At 32.0% G+C, this 14,050-nt stretch overlaps 1 protein-coding gene across 1 annotated transcript in view; it reads right to left on the bottom strand.

Annotated features, from left to right (window-relative positions):
* DMD (dystrophin) overlaps positions 1-14,050 on the bottom strand; it is a 2,117,885-nt gene that overhangs the window by 651,942 nt on the left and 1,451,893 nt on the right. The window contains 1 exon segment of the mRNA XM_074300855.1: positions 8,928-9,160. Within this exon segment, the coding sequence (XP_074156956.1) occupies positions 8,928-9,160 (233 nt within the window).

Genomic DNA, 14,050 nt, shown 5'->3' with positions numbered 1-14,050 from the left:
CTGACCTTTGGCCACATTTTTGAGCCTCTTTATCTATAAGATGGGCAAGTTTCATTGTCTACTTCACATATTTATTATTATCATCAATTGAGGTAATACATGTAAAAGTGTTTTTTTTATAAGAAAGTATTATATTATGTAATTTGTCTTTGAAAAAAATTCTGAGCTTTTCCATTGATTAAACTTTATTTATGTTTACTAATATATATCATATAGTATATGATAGTATTTAGAAAATTGTTACTGGAGTGGTTTGTCATTTCCTTCTCCAGATCATTTTATAGATTAGGGAATTGAGAGAAACAAGTACTTTCCTTTTCCTTCCTTTACAAACAAGTAGGGTCACATAGCTAGTGTCTGAGATGAGATTTGAATTTAGGACTTCCTGACTCTGAGCCTGGAATTCTCTTTATTTCTCCATCTTGTTTGCTCAAATATTATAGTCATTTTTGTAGAGGAAAAATAGATATTGAGAGAAATTAAACGGCTTATAGTTAAGAAGTGCTAGCTTGGATTTGAACCTAAGATGTCTTGCTCTAGTACAATATGGTAGCTACATAACTCGTATCTATTTTAATCAAACAGCTGCTGAGCATGTCTTGTGATAATAAAAATTAAAACTATTTCTTATCATAGCATAGCACGACTCCCAGAATTAGGCAAAGCCATAGCAAGGAATTTTTATATTTGAGACAAGTACCATACATTGTCCAGAAGAAGAAGTATAAACCTTAATTCAATGGTGTGTGTGTGTGTTGTATATGAATATTGATATCTAATAGGCAAAAGAGAAAACACTATATCACTGGTGTGACAAGTAGCTGATGTGGGAAGAGGAAGAGAGGGATCAGGATGGGGCAAGAGAAGAGCTCACCTTCACCCCTATCTAATAACTTCCTATTTTAACAAATAATTCGTACTAACTAACCTAGATTCAAAAAATCCAGATACATACTAACTTTGTGACACTGAATGTAAGTTGCTTATCCTCTCATTTTTCAAATCCTGCTTCTATAAATTGCAGAACCATTGTCAATCTATATTGGTAGAAGAAATTTCACCACTTGGAGTTAAATACACAAATATAATCCAAGATTTAAACTAAATAAACAAGCAAAAACAAGATAATAATCACAATTACTTCTATCTTCCAGAGGACCATGTCTTCAGTATCTGCTAAATTTAACACATGAATAAAGCATCAATTATTTGGTATCTTAGTTATGACAAAAGATGCAGGATTAAATTGAGTTCATTGTTTTAGAAAGTCCAAATGGTAGGCTAACCCACGGTAGAATAGATACTTCTGGGACTTCGGGACAACACACAATTTTTGAAAAAATTTTGAGGAAACTGAAAAATTGAAAAATCCCATTCAACCCACCACAGTTATTGCTTAGAAGAGAAATAAACAAGATATGGTTTTAGAAGAATTAACAGCAGACTGTTATTGTGTTGAAGTGAATACTGCTAGAAACTGAGATCTTAATATCCTGGGCAATTAGGTGGTACAGCGGATAGAGTACTAGGCTTGGAATTAGGAGTTATTTACTAACAAACTACTGACAAGTTTAGTTTTTCATTTACTCACTCAATGTGTTAAAATCTCAAATATGCACTGTTTAGAGTTGGCTGTTATCACAGAAAGAAATCTGGTAAAGTAATCCCTATGGTGAATAATAGTAGTTTTAAAAACATTAATTGCTCAAAAAACCACAGCTCAATGTTTTATACATCTCAGGTATTTTCATTTCATCAGAGAACTTAAAATTTACTGTTTTAAAACAAAGTAGTCAATTTTAATGGAATTTCAATAAGTGGCAGTCAGATGGGAGAACAGACCTATTTTTATCTGAGGAAACCTTTTCAAAGGAAATGTTATAATTGATTACTAGGATAACTTCTATTATCAGTACAAACCAACTTTACAGACACAGAAATAAGGACTGGAAATGAAGGTGAATGACCAAAATATAAAAGGCAAATATGAAAACTTTGGCTGATGATATTCCCAAATATTTGGATGTTCATTATTTTGTAGGGGAAATAAAGTTACCCTTATATATTTAAATAATTTATTTTTTAGTATTATTCAGGTATTTGATATTGTGTAGGTAGAGTCCATATCTTTTTCAGATAATAAGGGGTGGGAGAGAATTTGATTACCAGCATTTGGATTTAATCTGATTTTTTAAAAAAAGAAATGATGGAAAGAGAAATAAGTAGAGAAGTATTATATCACAATATGGAATGTGTCATTTCTATGAATCAGAATTTCCTAGGGCTATGAGAGTAGGCAGCTGCCTACTAGATATAATTTAAAAGCTGTTGAATATATGTTTGAAAAAAAATCCACTCCTCCCTTTCCATGGTCCTAACAATATGCTTAAACTTTCCACTAATAAATAAATTTTCTTAAGAATCATCAGAGCATTAGAAAACAACCTCTTTCTGAAAACTGTTCTTTTTAGAGTGTGTTATTATTCTTAAAGATGGAAAGCAAAAAGGATAGCAGTTTTAAAGAGTGGGAGGAATGAATTAAAATGTACTGCACTGGTTAAAGGATAATCTTTAACATTTTGGTGAAAATTAACATTTGCACTTCAAAGACAGGAGAAAAATATAAAGAAATAATTGAGAAAAAATATTTAAAGGAATTATGGCTTTGCAGACACATCGGATAGTTTACAAATATGACTGAAAAAATAAAGCTGTAAGAGAAAGCTAAAAAACAAAACAGTGAACTGACAGAAAGTAGTCACAGATAATGTTTTTATATTAAAGAAATTAGTAATACTGGACTCACAATAAAGCTAACATAGAGACTTTCCCCAAAATTGTGTAGCCTGAAGTTCTTTAGCACATCAAAATTTATAACAATATTCAACTATTTACAATAAATTTATGTATGTTTACTTATGTCAGTAAATTATAAAATAAGTTAATAATATATAGTATTTATGCATTTGTGATTTAGTGATTTTTTTTTGTTTTCTTTATACCATACTCTGAAGTTTTTTCTCTGTAAGTAGCTAATCTCCCAAAATCCCCATTTAATTATAAATGGTCAACTTATATATAACCCAAACTGGGAATGTGAAACCTACAGATGACTTACACATAAGTGTATACATATATAACATGTATATACATAATACACGTATGTAAATTAATTAATGTATGCTAATTTCTAGCTGAAACTAAGGTTTGCAAAGCACTTTCCACATTTGGTCCCAAAAACAAGCAAGTGAGGAAGATATCATTATTATTATTATTATTATTATCCCTATTTTTACATAAGAGCAAAATGAGGCAAAAGAAAGCATAAGTGATTTGACAAGGATTGCACAACTAGAAGGTTTCTGAGGTAAAATATAGACAGTATTTCAGCTGCACTAAATATAAATTATAGTAATTATTAATATTTAATTATATATATAATTATAAAATTTTAACTATCTATGCATATATAGTTAAAATTTTTTCTCTTTAAATAGAATTTTAATTTTTAAACATAAAAATATCATTGTAAATGAGTTATTTCACTTAATAAAATATGCTAAGAATCTAAAGAGGATTTACATTCAAATTATAAATTGTTCCTATGGAATATCTCAAGATGTTTTTGAGTATAGAAAGGAAAAGAAACTATCCTTAAGATTTGTAAGCGAAAAGAATATAGAATGTCATACTCAGAGCAGATGTCTCCAAGATGATCCTCCTCCCATCTCATTGTTTTTACCATACCCATTCAATATATAGATATGTAGGTATCTCTAAGTTATATATTTGTATCACTGTACTAATGAGCTTATATACACAAAACTTAAAAGTAGAAGTTTAAAAAATGACAAAATATGAGGGACAATTTGAGGTAAGCATTTTCAGACACAGTATAAGGTCTTGTTTATTCAATTATACTTATCTGTTGCATTGGAAGGGTTTTTGTTTTGTATGTGTGTGTGTTTAATGGATCAGGGGAAAGCGAAGGGAAGGGGAATGAATAATACATATACCAATATTTTTAAAAGGAAAGTCATTGTAACATTTTTTAAATCAAGAAAAGTTCAGAGATAAGGCAACTCTAAAACCAAAATTGAATGTATTATATTCTTTTCAAAATACATGGTTTCACATACAGTTCCTCTCTGTTTTTTATATTTGGATCTCCAGCAGCCACTGTCAGGAGGCCCCCATGTATTTTAACAGCTCCTGTGTTTTCCAACAGTAAAAAAAAGATGGGTGAGATAATCATTAAATAATAATTAGTCATAAAATCAATAAGGATTTACTGTACTTTTGTGGGTGGAGGAGTAACATGATTAGACATGTATTTTCATAAAATCATTAACATTTTGTGGAATGGATGGGAGCAAAAGGAGCTTTAAAGCAAGGGTCTAATTAAAAGGTTTTTGCAGTTATATATGTATATATAGATCTGTGAGTCATCCCTTGACATCTGTAGGCTTCACATTCCCAGTTTTGGCTATATTCAACTTGACCCATTGATAATTAAATGGGAATTTTGGGGGGAAACTTCAGAATATGAAATATATAAAAAAATAATTTGTGAAATAATATGGGAAGCAGGTAGGCCCAGGCAGTGGATAGAACACAGGTTTAGGAATCAAGAAAACCTGAGCTCAAATCCCACCTTCAACACTTACTATCTATAGGACAATTATTTAACCTCTCTCACTTTTGGCCTCCTTATCTATAAAATGGGAATAAATATAACATCCTGACTTCAAAGGGTCATTATGAGGATCAAATGAGATAATACAGGAAAAATACTATGTAAATACTAATTAGTATTCTTGCTACCCAGCAAGACAGAAAGGAGACAGGGGATTTCATGTTAACCTCTAAAATAATTTGTAAATCATTATAGCTTTGGTGTCTCTAAGGAAGTGGCAGCATGGTGTAGGGCGCATTACCGATAAGGAAACCTGGATTGCTGCCTTGTATCTGTGTTTCTTGGCACCAAAAACTTGCTTTGCCTCATTTATAGAATAAATATAAAACCCAAATTGTTTTGAAAATCAACTATGTATAATATATAATTTCTAAAACCTATAGCATTGTAAAAATGCAAGATGCCATTACTAATCATACTATTGAATTTTCTTATTGAGACAAAGTGGGGGGTGAGAACAGACTGAAAATTCACTCAGTAATTTTAAAAAAGTCACAGAAAAGGAAATGAAACCTTTGCAAAATTTAAAATCATAAAAGCAGCTACCATTTATATTTTACTTTAAGATTTCAAAAGAACTTTATAGATGTTCTCATTCTCGAAATCTATCCTAGAAAGTAGATGCTAGCATTATCTTCATTTTACATATGATGAAAATAGGGTTGTGATTGGCCTACAGCTAATAAGTATTTGAGATCACTTTTGAACACAAGTTTTCTTGACTCAGAATCTAATGTTCTAGCCACTGGTTCACCTAAATGCCTAAGGAGTATATGTATTAAACTAGCTTTGTTTAATACTTTCAGGTTCAGCCTTTAGAATTTAGATGACAATGCAAGCAAGAAACATTATTGAAAATCTTTATGGATGGGTACAGATATTATAACTGAGGTAAAGAATGTGTTCCCTATACTTTACAAAATAAATGATAAGGTTTTTTTTTTTTTTCAAAAGTATCTTTCCCCTGCTTTGTCCCTGAATGAATCTTCCAGGAAGAAGAACTGTCTTCAGGTAGAATTTATCTTCTATTGTTATCAATACTATAATTATGTCTTCATATTTTTATAATACTCTGCTTTCACTCACACCTTAAATTCTTGAAATCCGACTTCTGACATCACTAAATTAAAACTGTTATCTCTAAAGTACCAATGTTCTTTTTTGTTTAACAAATTCAATGGCCTTTTTACAATTCTTATTCTTTTTTTTTTTTTTTTTGCAAAATTTGATACTATTGACCATTCTCTTCTCCTAGATATTCTTTCTTCTCTAAGATTTTGTAATGAGGCTCTTTCCTTCCTTCCTACCCTACTCTTTCTTACTTTCCTTTGTTGGGTCATGATAATAACAATAACAATCATGTCTTTCAGTTGCTTTCGACTCTTTGTGACCCTATAGACTATACTCACTATAGTATACCAATATTTATCCATGTAATTTTTTTGTCAAAAATTCTAAAACGGTTTGTCACTTCCTTTTTCAATGGATTACGGCAGAGGTTAAATGATTTCTTAGGATCACACAGCTATTAAGTATCTGAGATCAGATTTAAATTCAGGTCTTCTTGACTCCTGACACTGTGTGCTCTAGCCAATGAGCCATCAAGTTACTTCTAATAATAATGTTTATATGGCACTTACTGTGCCAGGCACGATGTTGAAGTGCTTTACAAATATTATTTAATTCAGCCTCACAACAACCTTGGGAGTTAGGAATTCCTACTTCCTCATTTTACAAAGGAGGAAACTGAGGCAAACAGTAGTTAAATGACTTGTTCAAAGACAGAGGTCAGACAGTTAGTAAATATTTGGGGATATATTTGAACTCCAACTTCAGTACTTTATCTATTCCTGAAATTCCAGATAGATGTAAAAGAGGCACATCATATTCACGTTATGCATGAGAGAACCTATTAATCCTCTCACCCAAACTCAGTCTGTTACTAATTTCCCCGCTGCTGTAGAAAGCATTATCACCCTTTCTGTCATATAAGTTTTGTTAACCAGAGTCATTCTTGATTCTTCCTTTTTCCTAATTGTCAAATCTAAACAAAGGGTCAAAGGATTAGAAATGGAAGATCCTCAGAGGTCATTTAGTCTAAATATCTCATTTTAAAAGTGAAGAACTTAAGACCAGAGGAGTGAAGTGCTTTGCCCAAAATTAGTTAGTAGCTAAATTAGGATTTGAACCCACTATGAATCCAGCACTTTTTTACCTATTCCACAAAGTTGCTAACTTTGACTTCAATTTTTTTCTAATAATACAAGCATCCTATTATAAGTCATCATTACCTCTGACCTGCATTACTACAATTGGCCTCTTGATTAATTTCCTCTCAAATCTATCTCTTCCCTGTCAAATTCATCCTCCCTCTAGTTGCCAGTGTATACTTCTAAAATATATATCTGACCAATTCCCTCCCCATCTAAAAATGTACAGAGAAAATACAGTCTCCATTAATATTTAAAATATTTCAAAATCTGAGATCAGCCTACTTTTCAGGGGTTATTATATATCACTCATCTTCACATAATGTGTCTCATCTAAACTGGCTTACTTTTGTTAGTCTTCATACATAACATTCCACCTCTTTTCTCCAAGACTTTGCACAAGCTTTACTTCTATACATGTACTTCCACCCAATTGCCAATTTTCAGAATCTCTCAACTTTTTCAAAGCTCAGCTCATGCACCAGGAGGAATCCTCCAAACTGCTGCCATTTCTCTTTTCCCTGCAACTTCACTTTGACTTGCCCTATAATTTATAGTGCCTAATCTGTACACATTATTTATTCCTACTAGAATATAAGCTTCTTGAGGTCAGGGACAATTTCATTCTATCCTTTTTATCTTCAGTGACTGGTATAGTATTTGGCACATAGTAGGTGCTTAATGATTATATAAATACATAATTTGTTTTATGCAAAATGTTGCATATTTCCTAGGAATGAGACACATATGTGAATATGTATATCAAATCCCTTGCACAATTTACTTTAACATAAATGTGAATATTTATAAAATAATCATTTCAGTGATGTTATAAAAAGAAAGAATTAGTCTAGTAAAGTAGTATAAAATTCCCCTCTATTGCTATCATATGAGTTTTGATAAAAAATTAAGTTAGGATTTTTCCATTACTTGGGTGACAGCTTGTTTACAGTAGATAAAATAAATCATGACATTACTAAAAATCTGTTTATGAAAACTTGAGTGATTTCATAAAAACTGTAATATTTTATTTGGAATCTAATTAAAGTTTGCATACTATCAAATTGCTTTTACTATTATATAATTGCTGCCTATTTAAAAAACTTACTTTGATACCATTTCTATATTTTTGCACCTTTTATTTTCAAAGAATAATTCAGTAATAGTTCCATTTTTCAATATAACTTTTTGCTTTCTACTTTCATGGGCTTGAGATCTCTATAGGCAGGATAATGACAACATATAAAGCTTTCACATATCCTTTATCTAAGCACCCAGGATTATAAAAGAAATATTGTATATTTATTTTAAATATGTGAACACCACCATCATCATTTACTTACATTTCTTTTCAACAGTAATTCTGGAGGAAAAAAATCAGTTCCATAAAAGTCTGAGAAATACAATATTTATGAATCTTTTTCGGAAGACATTACTGTTGTATAAATTCAAAGATTTGAATCTAGAGTAATTCAAATAAGTCACAATTTAAATGATTTTCCTCTTTTATTTTTATATACAACTCTCAATTATCCTTAGCAATGGAAAGAAAAAAAGTACCATCAATAAATTAAACTAGTGGGTAAGCCTTAGATTGTTTATATTTGCTTTGGGAATATACTATATGATGCTAAAACAATATTTAAAAGCAAGAAACTTAAAATGGGTCATTTGGCCTCATTTAGGCAGAAAAAAAAAATTCCCCATATTTGTTTTACTGAACTCTACCCAGCTAGATGTGCTTAGAAATGTTATTTCTCTTCTCTTTGACATATGCCTTCCTAATTTTGCATTGCTTTAGCTAATATTAGAATTTTTTTTCTCCTTAGTACAAAAAGACTGGCTGAAAAGAGTGATGAGTTGAAGTGTCTGGGGAAGAACTGAAAGAGATGGTTTGCAGGGAAAGCTGACTAAAAATTGACTACCCACAATAGTGACTTGTCCTATAACTATCATTAACTTGAAGAAAAACAACAACAACAACAAATCTACGTCAGCTTCTTATATTTCATTCTTCATACCTTCTGTTTGATGATCATGTCATTGATGTCTTCAAGATCACCCACCATCACCTTCTGAGATTTTATCACACGATCAAGCAAGGAAAGCCAGTCAGTGAGCTCTGTCCACGCCTTGTTGAAGTCAGCTAGGGCTGGTACCTCCAACAGCAAGGAAGATGGCATTTCTAGTTTGGAGATGGTAGTTTCCTTAGTAACCAGAGTTTGCGTAACCACAGTAACAGTTTGACCAGGAGCTAAAACATTTTTTGAGGGGAAAAAAAAGAATATAAGAAACATAGAACTAGAATTAAATCTTTCATTTTGAGAAAGTATTTATTTTCATTAAATTGTAACTACAGGAGGCAAGATATAATTTAAATATTTTCAACCAAATAGGTATTTACATAGTATCACCCATCAGAGGACAATCCATGGATTTTACTTTTAATTAATATACATTTGATAGTTCAATTTTCAAAATATCAAACCTGAAAAAAAATTACTTTAACATGGTTTCTTTTAATAAAATTATGTACAATGAGAAATTAATAAGATAAATAAAAATAATCACAACAAGAATAATGAAGTTTATTTAAAAATTTGAGAGAAGGGGGAAAATTAGGATAATATATGATTTTTACCCTATTGTTACCATTAGTAAAGAGTAATTGTAATCAGAGGTCAAACCCTAAGGGACCCAAGGGTCAACAAAAATTGCTTAGTGTTAGCAGTATTATTTGTATTGGGAACAGTTTATCACATTTCCCCCCATTTAGACTAGTAATAAAAAATGGCTAGCAGTAGGGGAAAAATGGGCATCATTAATCTTAGTGTACAGAGTTAATGAAGTCCATTATTGTTGGGACATGAAATACTGTTTTTATGGTCAGTAAAAAAAAAAAAAGTCTAATAAACATCACTTTACTATTTTGAATTCTATGACCAAGGCAGGCTGACAGTAAGCACCACAATGAATAGATATTGCCAAAGAAATGTGGGGACATGAAAGAAATGTTTGTAGAATCATAGATTCAGAGTTGGGAAGGAGTAGAGTCTAATTCTTTAATTTTACAGAGGTGATGCAGTAATAATATGATAACACACATGAGATCCTTTTACAAGTATATGTATTTCTCTGTATCAGAGGAGGAAAAAAAATTGCAAGAAATTGCATCACCCCCCTCCTTTATCTAGCTAGGCCATAGGTAATTTGAAAGAATATAACAGGACTCCATAAGAGGAGCTTTGTGGAGAGAAGGAGGGATTCTTCTCTTTCCCTTCCTTCCAAATTTTGCTATAGCTCCCAGCATTGACTTTTTTTAGAAAAAAAAAAAAAAAAGAAGAAAAAATACAATCTGGTAGTTTGAAGTTCATTAGTCACCAAGAGTTCAAGGAAGCAACTTTGAGGAATGAGATCTTTGTCAGCAGAGAAGTGTTTGCTATGGACTTGAGAGAAGTAAATCTAGTAACTGAGAGTTGATTTATAGAGAGATCTTGGGAAGCCAGTTGAGCAGCCAACCCAATGAAAACAATGATGCCCAATAGGAGCTGTACAAGGCTCTGAAAAAGACAAAACAATTCTAGGCCCAATGCAAAAATTATTCTTGGTTACTAGGTGCTAAATTCAAGTTTTTCTACCTTTAGAAAGGTTTCTAATGTTTTAAGTTCCCTCTAAATTTTGTGTCTCTGGCAAACTTAACCTGCTTTAATTTTAAGTCTAGGGGACGCAATACAATACTCTTTATGCTGATGCAGTACTTCTTTTTAGGTCTCAGAGTTGTTGCCATGTTACTGACTGCTTCGATTTAGGGAAGGAAACCTGGCAATAGGACAATTAATGGAACAAATTAATGCCAATTAAAATTTTTCCATTTAAATTTTGTTTTGCTAGTAACTCACCTGTAGGTGGTTATCATCCTGGGTTAAAGGAGAGCCATACAGACTACAATTAAACTTGAGGTAAAAAGGTATGGACTTGAAAGAAACGGAATGAAGGGTAATGGATTTAATTATGATAATAATCTTTCTCTTCTTCCCAATCCATTCAAGTTTATGGCTACACTATTGTGTCTGTAGACTCCAAGTTAAGAATTCCTGTAGAGGGTATTCTGTTCCCATTTATGGGTTGGCCTAAAATGTCCTTCCTATCAGTTCCCTTTATAAACTTTGAAATGAGACTGATTCTGAGCTATGCAACAAGCATGACACTGCTCTCTCAAAGGGAAAATTTGGCTCTTTAGAAGCAGAAGGACCATCTCATGCTTCACAAAATCAAAAGGATTCACAGGCACCAGCAAGTTTCCAGAATCTTATTTTTAACCCTGAGATAAAGAAATGTTCACCAGTTGACTGAGCATAGAATGACAGTATTTGCAAGACTGAAGGAATTAGAGACTACTCAGTCCAATTTATTTGTCTTATAAACAGAAACTTAATCAAAAAGAATAAGTGATTTGGCCAAGATCATACAGCTAATTGATATCAAAATAAGTAGTAGCTAAGTAATGGTATGCTAGTAAATGTTTAACAATCAGCTCTCTTGGGGGTGGTAGTGGTTGTGTATATGTATACTCTAAGTTTAATCTGTATTATTAATATTTTACCACTTTCTTAAGCCTGGATAATCAACAAAACAATAAATTAAATCCTGATGTGAAGTGGTTACTGATTCATGAGATGTCAAAATAAAAAAAAATAATAATTGGCTTTCATGAATCTGTTCAAATCGACTCCAGCACACCCCTGAACCCAAGGCCTCCTGTTCTCAGTTCTATGCTAATTTTTTATTTCAACCAGCTGATTTGTGAAAAGTGATATGTGAAGAGCTGTTGTGGAGAGATGTGGGTCCTTCTATGTCCAGCTCATAAGCTGTATAAGGCCCATGAAATCATTTGGTCTGGCAACTAGAAGTGGCAACACTCTTCCCCTGCTTGAGTATTTGAAGATGACAATTTTATATGACCAGTGAGCGATGTTATAAATATCCAACTGGCCTTTGGATCCTGTTCTAAAAAATGTATCTGAATCACGGAAAGATAACAAAGTTCCCTTTTTCAATCTGATCATTGATACCTTTTCACATTGGAGTGCATTATGCTATATAAAAGAAATCTGGAAAATCCAGGTACTTTGAAACTTTGAATAGGAAATAGATGAACTTTGGGACATATGAAAGAAATTAATATTGCCAAAATGACCAAAAAAAAAAAAAAAAAAAAGGAAAATGACAGCTTTTGGAGGCACTGTAAAATACAGGTATACTAATATACTGTAAATACTATGAAGCGATCCAATCATCAACCATCAAAGCAATTTGGAACAATACTCAAAAAGTCTCTAAACTGTGGGTATACTTTGATGATATGACATATACCTGCTGATAAAAATACCAGATATAGAAATCCTAGGAGATAACATAAAGAGAAAATGGACCCAAAGAACTAGAGATAAAGCAAATACCTTCCAGCTGGAAAATACCTGTCAGCTAGAGAATTTCTGAGCAATTCAGTATGTGAATATGATAGAATATTATTATACCATAAGAAATGGCTAATGGGATGGATTCTGATAAAGCCAGGAAGCTTTAGATGAACTAATGGAGGCTAAAATGATTAGAACCAAGAGAAAAAAAGTATACAATTATAACATTATCAAAGAAACTAATTTTGAAAGATAGAACTCTAATTAGTACAATAATCATGCACAACTTCACAGAAATGATGGTAAATCAGGCTCAGAGAATCAGCATTTAACTAGTGCCAATATGAGAGTGTGTGTGTGTGTGTGTGTGTGTGTGTGTGAGAGAGAGAGACCTCAAAGAAATGTTTGACTGCAGAGGGGTGGCACTGTTGGGTTGGAGGTAGGGTAGGGAAGAGGGAGGAAGATGAGCATAGCAACTAGGTGATACCACAATGCATAGTGTACCAGAACTGGAGTCCAGAAGATTCATCCTTGTAAATTCAAATCTGGCCTCCAGCACTTAAGTGTATGACCATGGGCAAGTCACTTTATGCTGTCTGCCTCACTTTTCTCATCTATAAAATGATCTGGACAAGAAAAGAGCAAAACCCTTTAATATCTTTGCCAAGAAAATACCAATGGACTCATGAAAAGCCCATTGACTGAAAAACAACTGAAAAAAAAAAAACATGAAAAAAGTTAGGTATAACTAATAGCTCTATTTAACAGTGACTTTCTAAAAGCAGGGGCTGTCTTGTGCTTTTCTTCATATCCCTAGTGCACAGTATAGTACATAGCATTGTTGACTGATTGTGATGTCAAAGAATTCAAGAAAGGCTCTATGAAACCTTATATCTAATTCTGGTTGTACATGTTTGTCATCAGAATCATTGGAACAATAAGTTTAGAAGTACTGTGCTGAATGTGTCTTATTTAAATAATTATGTGCATAACATTTTCTCAGATGACAATTTTGAATAACTTTACTTGGAATAACAGACTAGATTCTTTTCCAGTCGTGTCATATTTTTGAGACGCAATAAACAAATTGTATTATTAGTCTGAAAAAAATTGTGATTGTTGCCTGGATTTGTAATCTGTGCTGATGAAAGTACACTCACCACCCATGGTTACAGTACAAAATAATATTTTCTGTTACTCTGCCATTTTAAAATGAAAATAAATTATCAAGAACTCTGTTTTTCTTCCAATTAAAGAAAGAAAATCAAAATCAAAATCATTGTCATGAATTGAGTTTGACAAACTAAAATGGTAACATGAATACTAATGCATGATTTGATCCAATATGTTGGATTTTGCTTTTGTTACCTGAAAGAAGTTGAGAATAAAAGCATATTCTTTTAAATTCAATTTCCATGACAGTTCACGAATGATTGCTTTCATTTATAGAAAATGTAATTGGATAAAGAAAAATCATTAGTCAGATATCTTTACTTATAGTAGGACTTAAAAGCTATTACTAATTCATTTTGTAAAACTCTGTATGCTGTATTATATATGCTTTCTTAGAATGTTCCTCATATGGGTCTTCTGATTCACAAGTTTGGTTGGTGAGAGTAAAAAAAAAAAAAAAAAAAAACCCCAAAACCCCAAAACAACACATATTCTATTCCTGGCTTTGTTACACGAAAGCAGAGAACTCATTTATCCTTTATGTGTTCCAT

Source organism: Sminthopsis crassicaudata, chromosome 3, assembly GCF_048593235.1.
Source record: "Sminthopsis crassicaudata isolate SCR6 chromosome 3, ASM4859323v1, whole genome shotgun sequence".
Lineage (NCBI taxonomy): Eukaryota > Metazoa > Chordata > Mammalia > Dasyuromorphia > Dasyuridae > Sminthopsis > Sminthopsis crassicaudata.
This window is presented reverse-complemented; position numbering and strand designations above follow the sequence as displayed.